Raw genomic sequence first — 12881 nt, 5'->3', positions numbered from 1 at the left:
CTGTATGTCTGCTGCACCAGCGGGGAGAGAATAAACGTGCAGTCCATACAGTTTCTCCAGTTCCCTTCCAGCTTCCCAGCTCGTGTCTTGCCTACCCTGGGTTCAGCAAACAGTGTGAGTAGCCAGACAACTGGCATAGTCAGCAGGATACACAACAGATAGCGGAGCCTGAGGCTCCAATGAATGGAGGAAGCCAGTTGTCACCACATAGCCTGTGGTAGCAGGTAGCTGTGCTCCTCTTGGTGTGGGCCCCGGTGGAAGACTGGGAAGCAGTGGATGGGTCACCAGATAGCGTTGAAAAGGCGTCACAGGCAGTGACTCCCCATTTGCAGGATGGGGCAGCGTGGACTGTGGCTGGCACCGTGGGGTGGATTTCCCTAACTGCCCTGAAGGTGAATATGGATAGCGCTCTCTGTGATGCTGCACAAGTGTGCAAGTTGTTGAGATGGGAGGAAGAGCTAGAGCAGCGTATACACATGCTGGAGCAAGAGATGCATGGCCCTGGGGAACCCAGCACCTCACACTGCGAGGCAGTGAGGGACAGTGATGATGAGCATTGTGAGACCAAAGCTCCCCACTTGGTAGCGTGGCCCATTGTGCAACAGAAAGTGAAGCATGAGCGGCCTACTGCCCAGGGGGGCATCCTCAAGGGTCCCTCAAGGTGACTGAGTTCATGACGTATCGACCATATACTCAGGCCGAGGTAGTCAACTTGGGTAAGCAGTTTTGGCAGAAATAAGGGGAACCTTTAGCAGCATGGCTTTTGCAACTCCGAGACAAAGGGTTGGATGCTATAATTTGTTCCGGGGACAGAATAGAACAGTTGGCATCTATAACCACTTTCCCCTCATTGAGATAAAGAGTGTAGAACATTATGAGACCATGAATCTCTGCTTGTTAGCTAGGCCCATCGTGCAACTGAGAGCAGAGTAGCCGTGTAAGTTCCCACAGCAAGAGATACAGGTGCTTCAGCTTGAAGGGTACATGGCTCCCAAGGAAGTTCCTTAAGATGCCCTTTTTGGCTTTGAATAGGGCTCAGGCCAAGGTGTCTGCCCAAAGAGCCCAAGCAGGGACCTGAGGCCCATGTAGAACTTGCAATTAACTATGCTTAGTCACTCAGTCGTGTCTGACTCTTTGGGACCCCATGGACTGCAGCCCACCAGGTCTCCTTTGTCCATGGGGATTCTCCCAGCAAGAATACTGGAGTGGGTTGCCACGTCCTCTTCCAGGGGATCTTCCTAACCCAGGGATCGAACCCAGGTCTCCTGAGTTGCAGGCAGATTATTTTCCCTCTGAGCCACCAGGTCACTAGCTAATATACGGAGAGTAATGGCTTCAGTTGATACTGGTGCTGAATGCAAACTTGTTTATGGCAAGCCAGAGCAGTCTCCTGGGTCTAGGGCACACATTCATGGCTATGGCAGCCACGTGATGAAGATTTAGGCCATGTCCTATGGTGTAGATTTAGAACAGCACTGTAAAGGCTGTGTCCTCAGATTTAGAAAAGTATAATCATGTAGGTAGATTGTGAGCACTGCAAAAATCCCCTCCTTGAAGGGATGGGCCTAGTGACTCTGGGGTATTTTGCAGGTCCTTAATAAAAAACCCTGCAGGGGTGGAGTTGTCCCTGTGGAGGCTTTCATGCAATTTCACAAGGACAGATGGTTGACGAGATTTGGCAATGGAAGATAAAGGCGCTCCATGGGTGGTGGGTGTCTCTTCTAGCCCCATGAGGGGAAGAACTGCAAAATGGGTTCTAGGTGATACCTGGCGTTGGGATTTGCTATATATTGGGGATATAACTGTTGCTATACCATCTACTGCTGTTGCAGCATGTGGGTTTAAGGGTCAGAGTTACTTGACAAGGGAATATCATGGAAGATGGATTGAGCACAGATTCTGAGGTGAGAGACCCTGAAGGGGTGAATAGGGAAAGAGCAAATTTGCCAAGACGGTGGTGGCCGGGCTCTCTTGCCCCACCGTCTCTCACTCTTGCCCCATGTTTTGTAAACACATGGTTATGTAACAGCTGAGACCACACAGCACTGTGCATGTGTGTGATGATGCACCCACTTGGCCATGGGCCACTTTTGTCCTGTAAACATATATAAGCTCCACCTGAAAAGCCCTTGAGTCTGCATTATGGCCGCATTGTCGCCGCATTCACTGGGTCAAACATGAGAGAATACAGCATGCCTGCCGCATGTCTGCTGCACCAGCCCAGAGAGAATAAACACGTGCAGGTCCTGTGGCTCCTCAAGTTTTCTTCCGGCGTCCCCCCTTGCGCCTTGCCTACCCTGGGTTCCGTGAACAGCATGCACAGTGAGGAACAGCAAGACAGATGTGCAACAGGAAGCTGAGCCAGAAACCCTTCCTGGGAGAATTGGGTCAGATTTGGTGTAAAACTTATTTCCTATCCATTCCCATCTCTCTCTCCTACTTGCCCTTGGACCTACCACTGGAGAGCACCGCGGGGAGGTGCTCTAAAAACAAATAAATTCTGGACAGTTCAGGTGGCCGCCTGGACACAGGACACAGAGGACAGTGGGAGGAGGAGGGGGGGGGAGTGAAGGAGCGCGACCTGGAGTGACCCAGAGGAACCGTCCAAGGACAGTGCATTTCCAACCTCTCCTGCTCCCTGTGAGCAAAGTGGTGGTCCCCACACCTAGCCTTATTTTAACAGAATCTCTGAGGCATTTATTTGAAGTTCTTGCCATCATCATCTTGCTCAGGGTTTTGTGTGTCCCCTGAAGGCCCCTCAAGGGTTTCTGTGTTCCCTGGTCTACTCTAGATGGTGAGGTCCATTATATGTTCAATGGAATGAAGCAGCCTGGCCTCTCATCAGATGTGGGAGAACTGATCAAACAAGGGGAAAAAATCTCAGTTCTTCTAGATCCCTGCTGTCATGAGGACCAACTTTTGTGATTGTCTATCCACACAGAACACTTGCTACATGGTTTAGGTGGACCTAAACATTATAAATTGGATTTTTTAAAGATCTTTTTTTTAAAATTAAAGTGCAGTTGATATACAGTGTTGTGTTAACTTCTGATGTACAGCAAAGTGATTCAGTTATGTGTGTGTATATATAGATATATTCAGGTCAGTTTGCATTCCCATCACAAAGAAAAGCAATTATGCCAAAAAGTGTTCAAGCTACTGCACAATTGCACACATCTCACACACTAGCAAAGTAATGCTCAAAACTCTCCAAGATAGGCTGCAACGGTATACAAACTGTGAACTTCCAGATGTCCAAAGCTGTGTTTAGAAAAGGCAGAGAAACCAGAGATCAAATTGTCAACATCCACCAGATCATAGAAAAAGCAAGAGAGTTCCAGAAAAACATCTACTTCTGCTTCATTGACTATGCTAAAGTTTGTGACTGTATGGATCACAACAAATGGTAGAAAATTCTTTAACAGATAGGAATACTGGAGCACTTTACCTGCCTCCTGAGAAATCTGTATGATTTAGAACCGGACATAGAACAACAGAATGGTTCCAAATTGAGAAAGGAGTATGTCAAGACTGTATATCATCACCTTGCTTATTTAACTTATATGCAGAGCACAACATGAGAAATGCTGAACTGGATGAAACATAAACTAGAATCAAGATTGCTGGGAGAAATATCAATAACCTCAGATATGCAGATAACACCACCCTTATGGCAGAAAGTGAAGAGAAACTAAAGATCCTCTTGATGAAAGTCAAAGAGGAGAGTGAAAATGCTGACTTAAAACTCAACATCCAAAAAATGAAGATCATGGCATCTGGTCCCATCACTTTCTGGCAAATAGATGGGGAAAACAATGGAAACAATGGCAGACCTTATTTTCTTGGGCTCCAAAATCACACTGTAGTTGGTGACTGCAACCATGACATTAAAAGATGCTTGCTCCCTGGAAGAAAAGTTGTGACAAACCTAGACAGCATAATAAAAGCAGAGACACGACTTTGCCAACAAAGGTCCGTCTAGTCAAAGCTATGGTTTTTCCAGTGGTCAGGTATGGACATGAGAATTGGACCATGGAGAAAGTTGAGCACTGAAGAATTTATGCTTTTGATCTGTGGTGTTGGAGAAGACTCTTGAGAGTCCCGTGGACTGCAAAGAGATCAAACCAGTTAATCCTAAAGGAAATCAACCTGAGTATTTATTGAAAGGACTGATGCTGAAGCTGAAGCTCCAATACTTTGGCCACCTGATGGGAAGACCATCTGGCCACTGGAAAAGACCCTGATGCTAGGAAAGATAGAAGGCAGGTGGAGAAGGGGAAGACAGAGGATGAGATGGTTGAATGGCATCACCGACTCAATGGACATGAGTTCGAGCAAGCTCTGAGAGTTGGTGATGGACAGGGAAGCCTGGCGTGCTGTAGTCCATGGGGTTGTAGAGTCAGACACAACAGAGAGACTGAATTGAATTGAACTGAATTGATATATTCAGTTACATATGTGTGCATGCTAAGTCACTTCAGTCATGTCTGATTCTTTGTGATGCTATAGACTGTAGCCCACTAGGATCCACTGTCCATGGGTTTCTCCAGGCAAGGATACTAGAGTGGGTTGCCATGCCCTCCTCTAGGGGATCTTCCTGACTCAGAGATGAAACCCACGTCTCTTAAGTCTCCTGCATTGGCAGGCAGGCTGCTTTCCACTGCAGCCACGTAGGAAGCCTCAGTTATACATACATACATTTTTAAAATATTCTTTTCTTTATGGCTTATTACAGGCTATTGAATATAGTTCCCTGTGCTATACAGTAGTACCTTGTCATTTACCTATTATTATATAATAGTTTGTATTTGCTGATCCCAAACTTCCAATTGTTCCCCCCTACCTCCTTCCCTCTTGCCACCCACAAGTCTGTTCTCTGTGTCTCTGCGTCTTAAACATTGTCTTCTAAGATAATGGAAAAGGGACATTTTACAAAGTCCTATCCTTCAGTCTTGTCATCCTTTCCCCCTCTACACAGCCTCAAACTTTGGGTGCAGCTTTGTTCTGGAAAATTGTTACTAGAGGTGAAGCTTACCTCAGGAAAAGAAAAGGGGAAGAAAAGTTACTGCTATCTCCCAGGTTCTCTGTGGGAGCATTCCCGATTGCCTAAAAAAGACGGCCCTGCTTCAGTTAATCTGCCATCAGTGGGAATATTTCATCTTGAAAGGAAATCAACCAGAATTTTAAAAAATGCAAATTAAAACAGCAATGGGATATGAAAAGCAAATTGGTAGATTTTGTTTTTAAAGTGGTCCCCAAGACAAAGGAGGAAGTTCTCAGAGATGGCTGCCAGAAGTATCTGCGTCACACAAACATAGGTTTGTCCCCCATTGCCACTGGGAAGGCAGACTCTGGCTTTTGAATTAGCTAGCTACTCCAGACTCAATCTGTGTAGTTTTTTAAATGAATGCAGCGTCGTTGTGTAGAATACATAAGATACACATGTGAGCACTTAACCTAATGCCAGGGACAGTATACACCGTGGGCAATTTCTTTTTTGTTATTTTATTCTTTCAATTAATTTTTATTGGAGTACAGTTAATTCACAACGCTGTGTTAGCTTCTGCTACATGCAGAGTGAATCAGCTATGCGTGTACATACATCCCTTCTTTTTAAAATTCCCTTCCCATGTAGGCCACCGCAGAGCACGCGATAGTTTCCTGTGCTAACTATGCAGTAGATTCTCATTAGTCATCCGTTTTACACACAGTATCAATAGTGTACATCTGTCAGTCCCAGTCTCCCAAATCATCCCACCCCCTGCCCCCCTTGGTGTCCATAAGCTTGTTCTCTATGTCTGCGTCTCTATTTCTGTTTTGCAAATAAGATCATCTATACCATTTTTCTAGGTTCCACATATGTGTTAATGTACATTATTTGTGCCAATTTCTTGATGGATGGATACAAGGGCCCTTTATTCTTTGACACATCAATTAACTTCTGGGAATCTAGCCTATAGAGAACACATCTAAACAGCCACAACAAAGGATCAATGCAAGAATATGCTTATATCCCACTGATGATGGGTACGTCAGTAGAAATGCATTATTGGTGGAAGTTTGTTTGGTAACTGCTATTTGTTTTCAGAAGTGCAGGACTCTCCCTAGCAAACATAGTTGGGACCTAACAGTGTTTTTCTGGCTTAGGAGGTTGTTTGAGCTGAGGGATTAGCCTGCGCTAGGACTAGAAGCTATACTAGGTGTCTAACCTCACTACTTGACCACTTCAGTGGGAAGTTAAATTCACGCAGCTAGGCAACCCAGGGCATTCCCTTTCGGAAATGCCTGCCATTCCCCGCCCCACCCCCCACGCCTCCTGAAGTGGTACAGGCTGCAAGAATGACTAAAACGCAGAGTTAGCATCATTCAGAAGCCTAGATTTTTAGGGACTAAGATGTGTCTGTGACTAGGACGCACTTGTGGTTGCCGAGGGGAAGTTGGGTGGGGATTTGGAACTTCGGTTTAGTGGATGCAAACTACTGTATGTAGAATGAATAAACCACAAGAGACTGTATAGCACAGTGAACTATATTCAATATCTTGTAATAAACTGTAATGGAAAAGAACATGAGCCATATATCTATTTATTCATATACACACACACACACACCCACCCACGTGTAACGTAATCACTTTACTGTACAGTAAAAATTAGTACAACATTGCAAACCAACTCTACTTCAACAAAATACATTTTTTTTCCAAAAAAAAGAAGATGTGTCCATGACTGTGTAGAGGACAATACTGTCTTACCCTTACCTGGATACGTTTACTGACTGTATTGTAGAGATCAGTTTAGAATCTAAAAGAGACAAATGGTAGTGGTGCGAAACGAGAAGTTGTTGGCTACAAAGATTCCAAATGGCTTTCATGTTGTAACAGCTATTCATAATCTAGAAGGTGCTCCAGGCTCTCTCCTTGTTCATCTACTAAAAGTGACTCTGCACATGGCTCAGCTGAGCGCACACACACACACACACACACACACATACACACACGTCTTTATTTTCCTGTAACTTTCTCAAATAAACTGACCTGTTTTCTCACACTTACGCAAACAATAATCCTCTTTCTGCTTCTAGCATTTCCACACTTAATGCTCCCCACTTCCGGTCCTCTCACGCACGCCTCAATCTTCATGTTACTAAAAACACTCTTAATAGGTTAAAAATATGGCCAAAGTCATTTTACTGCTTCTGACTTTGTATGGCAACCTTGGCAAGCATAAAAGGCTTTTAAACTCCACTCTACTCATTTTTCTTGCCTCACCTCCTCCATAGCCCTGGCCCTCTCTGTCCCACATCAAGTTCAGCAATGACTCACTTTTCAGGAATGCCATTTTGTTAATTTTGACAAGCTTTTGCGAACACCATGCCATTTACTGAGAAGGCTGGCTGGACGTTTGCACCCGTCCTTCCCCACTTCCTTCCAGGAAAGCATCACTTTCCTTAGGAAACCTTTGCTCTTTTAGCTATTTCTTTTCCCAGGCTGCCCTGGGAGCTGGTGTCAGTGGCATTCCATATTGTAACAAAGTTTTCTCAAGGGTACCACTTTGAAAATTATCCCAGACTTTGGCATTTGTTGACTTGCAGTACATCATCACTCAGTGAGTGAATGCTATTATTTTTATCTCTGGATCCCTAGAAACTTCTGATGTTTCCTATCCCTCCACTGCCCTAGGTCTTTGATGACCCTTTTTGCAGATAGCACTGTGATCCAGAAAATAGGAATGGAAAACAATCTTGTGAGTGTATCTGAACAAAGCTAACACATTTTTCCCTTTAAGATCTTACTGCTGAATGTGGAATAATCCTGAAATTAAGGTCAGCTCCAGGTGATTGTTTATATCAGCTGTCAGATTGCAGAATAAAAAATGGCTTTTATATATTTGATTTTTATTGTTTTCCAGGGCAATGTCACTTTCTCCTGCTCCGAACCACAAATTGTTCCCATCACATTTGTCAACTCCAGCAGCAGTTATTTGCTGTTGCCTGGCACTCCCCAAATTGATGGGCTCTCAGTGAGTTTCCAGTTTCGAACCTGGAACAAAGATGGTCTCCTTCTGTCCACAATGCTCTCTGAGGGCTCGGGGACCCTGCTGCTGAGTCTGGAGGACGGAACCCTGAGACTCGTGATTCAGAAAACGACAGGACGTGCAGCTGAAATCCTCACAGGTACCGTATGCTGACAACTTCTAGCTCACTTTCTTATTCAGCTAAGTCAACACATGTTTGAGATTCTGATCAACACACACAGGCTCCAGCTCCCAGGGGTGCAGGCTAATCGGTCTTCACAAACTTCAGGTTTGAAGATCCAATTTTTTTTATTCTTTAAAAAAAATTATATTGTAGTATAGTTGATTTACAATGTTATGTTAGTTTCAGGTTACGCCAAAATGATTCAGTTATACATATATTCTTTTTCAGATCCTTTCCCCATCCAGGTTATTACAGAGTACTGAGTATAGTTACCTGGGCTACACGCTAGGTCCTTGATCATTATATATAGTAGTGTGTATCTGTTAACCCCAAACTCCTAATTTATCCCTTTTCCCCCCTACATTTTCCTTTGGTAACCATGCTTGTTTTCCAAGTCTATGAGTCTGTTTTGCTTTGTAGATTTTTACATTTGTGTCATATTTCAGACTCCGCATATAAGTGACATCATACGATTTCACTTCATATGATCACCTAATCTTTATCTATGAAGACTGGAAAGCACTTCCTTTTACACAGTGTAAATTAGGCCCTAGTGTGCGGCAATACGGAATGGAGGTATGGACCACACCCTGGCTCTTCTGTCTGCCCTTCCTTTCACATGGAGCCATGAAACCTTCTCCCTGCTTCTGTACTTGTTATATCACTGTCCTTCCAGAAACAGCATTGTTCACTTAGTGACAAGTACTTACAGAGGTCAGACTTACATGCAGGCATTGGATGGGAGGCCAAGGCAGGCGGCTAGGTCTATGAATCCTCTGAGAAGCCTTCCTGGCTCTACAGTTTGAATCAAACCCCCTCTTCTGGGCCAATATCCATCCCAGATTACATGATATTGCATCTTTCTTTAATTTAAATATCTTTCTTCCCCCACTGGACTCTGAGCTCTGTCATCCAAACAAATTAGAGAAATTTGAGTTAGGGAGCAAAAGACATAATTTAATAGTTAAGATCAGGTCAGACTATGGGAAAGCTTCAGAGTCAATGGATGAACACAAAAAAACCCCCACTGAACCTCTGTAAATGGCAGAAGAGTCTGGGTCTGCAAGTCAGTCAGGAGGTTCCAAAAGCGCCTCTTCCCCTGATGGTCTGTGGCCCTAGATTAAGCTCCTAACTCTCTCTCCCATGTAGGAGTGTATTAGGTACCGACAGCTGCACGACAAATTACACCAACGTGTACTGACTGAAAACAGCACGCGCCATGTCTCCGTTTCTGAGTCAGGAATCCGGAGGCCCCTGACTGGGTGGTTCTGGCTACAATCACGGTCATCTCAAGTTTCAGCCAGGGTTGACTCTGCTTGCAGGCTAACTCACAGCGCTGTTGACAGGTCTCAGAAGATCCAGACCCATCCCCATGGCCTCTCCAGAAGGCTGCCTCATTGAGAGGGCGGCACTCTTAACCCAGAGTGAGTGGCTTTGGAGAGAGCGAGAAAGAACCCTGGGACAATGCCGTGGTGTTTGTGGTCTCAAAGCAAGAGCAGGTTCCCATCATTTTCAACATATTCTGCTCACTAGAAAAGAGAATAAATCTAGCCCTTGCTCAAGTCAAGGGGATTATACAAGTGTTTACACGGCAGGAGTCATTGGTCACTGGGACCATCTTAGCATCTACCTGTAACAGGAGACGGAAGAAAAATCTTTATGTTACAAGACTGTGATGGTGATTGAAAATCAAAGTGTTAGCCACTCAATGTGTCCAGCTTTTTACAGCTCATGGACTGTAGCCTGCCAGGCTGCTCTGTCCATGGGATTCCCCAGGCACGAATCCTGGAGGGGGTAGCCATTCCCTCCTCCAGGGGATCTCCCCGACTCAGGCATCACACCTGGGTCTCCTGCACTGCTGGTGGCCTCTTTACCATCTGAGCCATCGTGAGCTTAAATGGATCAAACCTTTGGCACAGTGCTGAGCAGCTACTAAGCAAGTTTCTCTTTCTCCCACACCAACTCAAGGTCTCTGGCAAAAATAGTCGCACTCCTCAGAGTCATAAAAACTGAGTGAATTTGCACACTCCTGGGACTTTTATAAAATTTCCAAGATTTCCAGTCATGGGAGGTGAGTTAATCTCTTAGAAACATACCAGTTTTCATGTGTAGAGTTAGAAAATTTAAACCTCCATCCTTATGTGAAGAAGAAAAACGGTGAGCCGGCACTGGACTTTTTCTCTTTAATTGGTGAGATGGTTGAGTGCAGAGACTTGTATGCCTCAGGTCAAAATGCAGTTTTAATAAAGTACAGGCCCCAGTGGTACTTTGCTCTTACCTGTATTATTAGCATGTGTCCATTAAAATGTGTTTATGACTGAGAGACAGGCTGGTGAAAGCTGCCCCATTACCCAGCTACAGAGGGAGAAAAGAAAACCATTGGTTATTTTTCACCTGTCTCTCGAAAGGCTCAGACAAGAGAAGAAAGTTTTAAAAACATTCTGATGTCTGTCTCAGAAAACTTGTTTGCCTCTTTCCCCAAGAATTTCCTGAATTTTGGACATTATGAATTTCTTTCTCTTTCCTTTGAAATGGATCAAGGCTTTCTGTCTCCCAGTGCTTTTCTATCCCAGGTAAATGACAGATAAACAAACAAACAAAAAAAGCCAAAAAGCAAAGCTAGTTCTCTCCTCCCTTGCATTTCTGAGGAAACTTGTTTTCCAAGTACTTGAGATTGCATTGGCTTTGTCAGAAGTGAAAATCTCATGATAAACTGGAAGATAGTAAGTGCTGTTCTGGTGATTTTTGACGGCCCTTGGGACTACCCTTGACACATGGTCCTCCGTGGAAATTAGAAACTGGCACCACTTTTTATTAGTTGAACAAGGAATCCAGATGTTTAAAGATTTACTTGAGATTAGTTCAGGTGTTTCTAATGTCCTGAGTCTAAAAGAGAAGCTGACCCCACAGAAAGGGCAGATCATGGATGCCTGGCACATCACTGCCATGACCAGAGCTTCATATGGTGTGCATAGCTTTGGGGAGGCAGGCTATTTTGTGCATTTTTGCACTGAAGATCAGGAAGAGAAGTCCACACTAAGTCATTCTCAAAATAGAAGGGCTCTGAATTCATTTGTTCTAAGGGATGAAGTTTCAGGAAGATGAAGGACAGTAGTGCAATCCCTCCATTGTATTCTACTTTGATTTCTATTTTTGTCATCTCCTTTCTTGAAAGCCTTGTGCCTGTGGATATGAGGAAGAGTCGAGGGCACCCTTTCACTGTGATGTGACAGTAGAATCAACAAACACTGTGGTTCTCCTGAAGGTCAGGCATTATGCCAGGACCTTCTCATATAATACTACAGAAAAAAACTCATGAAAACATGTGAAGTGATTCTTATTTTACCAACATGCATAAGAGAATATTGAGAGTCAGAAATTAAGATCTCTTGACCAAGAAGGTATTCAAGCTCAGGCTTTTTCTTTGCACTCCTGGGCCAACAGTTTTCACACTGTATCTTGCTGACTCTTAACATTTATTTTTTATATTGTCAGTTGCTTGAAAGTGAAAGACGCTCAGTTGTGTCCGACTCTTTGCCACCCCCTGGACTTATAGTCCACAGAATTCTCCAGGCCAGAATACTGGAGTGGGTAGACTTTCCCTTCTCCAGGGAAAGAAGGAAAGGTCCTTCCCAACCCAGGGATTGAACCTAGGTCTCCCACACTGCAGGAGATTCTTTACCAACTGAACTATCAGGGAAGCCCAATATCACTTGCTTAAAGAATTCAAATATAAAGAAACTCTGCTTTAGCTGAAAGATGACATGACAATAGGCTATTAAAGAAAGTAGGCTGCATAGAATCTAAAGTTGACTTTTCCCAAAACATTTTACTTGGTGGCCCCATCAATAGACAGATTTGGGGATTAGATGGGGTTGACAACAAATGATGACTCCACTGTCTTTGTAGACTTTAGCTGACATTGCCTGTATACAATTATAATGTAAGTTATGCATACCTAACACACATGCTACTGTCCATTGAGTACATGTGACATAATTTTCTCAGACCTTTTTAAATGCTCAGTGCTGATTCCTTAGTAAAACTATCACATGATTTTATGTACATTACATAAGTACAAAGGAAACTGGGCTTTTCAGAAGGTGCAGTGGTAAAGAATCCGGCTGTCAGTGCAAGAGACACGGGTTGATCCCTGGGTCAGGAAGATCCCCTGAGTAGGAAATGGTAACCCACTCTAGGATTATTGCCTGGAAAATTCCATAGACAGAGGAGCCTGGCAGGCCACAGTCCATGGGATCGCTAAGAGTCGGATGACCCAGAACACATGCAGTAAGAGCCTAGATGCTTCCAGAGACTTTGCCGTGCACGGGACAGGCTTTTCCATATTCGTGTCACCTCTGCATTGCAAACCCCAGCGGGAACTCTGGAGGCTGAATGGGAACGGGGAGGAGGCTTTCCCGGAGTCCCCCTGCCAGGTGAGGGGCATCGTCTCCCCCTCTAAGAATCAGAGCAGCCAACTGCGCAAATCTTAAATACATGCACACCCGGACCTCCTCCTTCATGCATTTCAAACCCCAGCTCCTCACTGCTTCTCCCCAGGAACCGCATGTCTTGGGGACTGCGTTCTCAGGTCACACCTGCTCCTGGAATGATTGACAACAGATTCTATTTTTAAATGCAGGATGGCTGCCATTTTAAAAGACTCTTAAAAACATGCTTAGG

At 44.4% G+C, this 12881-nt stretch overlaps 1 protein-coding gene across 2 annotated transcripts in view; it reads left to right on the top strand.

The window, feature by feature from the left end:
- CNTNAP5 (contactin associated protein family member 5) overlaps window positions 1–12881 on the top strand; it is a 970694-nt gene that overhangs the window by 532901 nt on the left and 424912 nt on the right. For both annotated transcript variants that reach the window (XM_065927810.1, XM_065927809.1), the window contains exon 8: window positions 7910–8174. In XM_065927810.1, the coding sequence (XP_065783882.1) occupies window positions 7910–8174 (265 nt within the window). The remainder of the gene's footprint in view (window positions 1–7909; window positions 8175–12881) is intronic.

This window comes from Muntiacus reevesi, chromosome 3 (assembly GCF_963930625.1).
Source record: "Muntiacus reevesi chromosome 3, mMunRee1.1, whole genome shotgun sequence".
Lineage (NCBI taxonomy): Eukaryota > Metazoa > Chordata > Mammalia > Artiodactyla > Cervidae > Muntiacus > Muntiacus reevesi.
The sequence above is the reverse complement of the archived record's forward strand: the minus strand, read 5'-3'. Positions and strand labels throughout refer to the sequence as shown.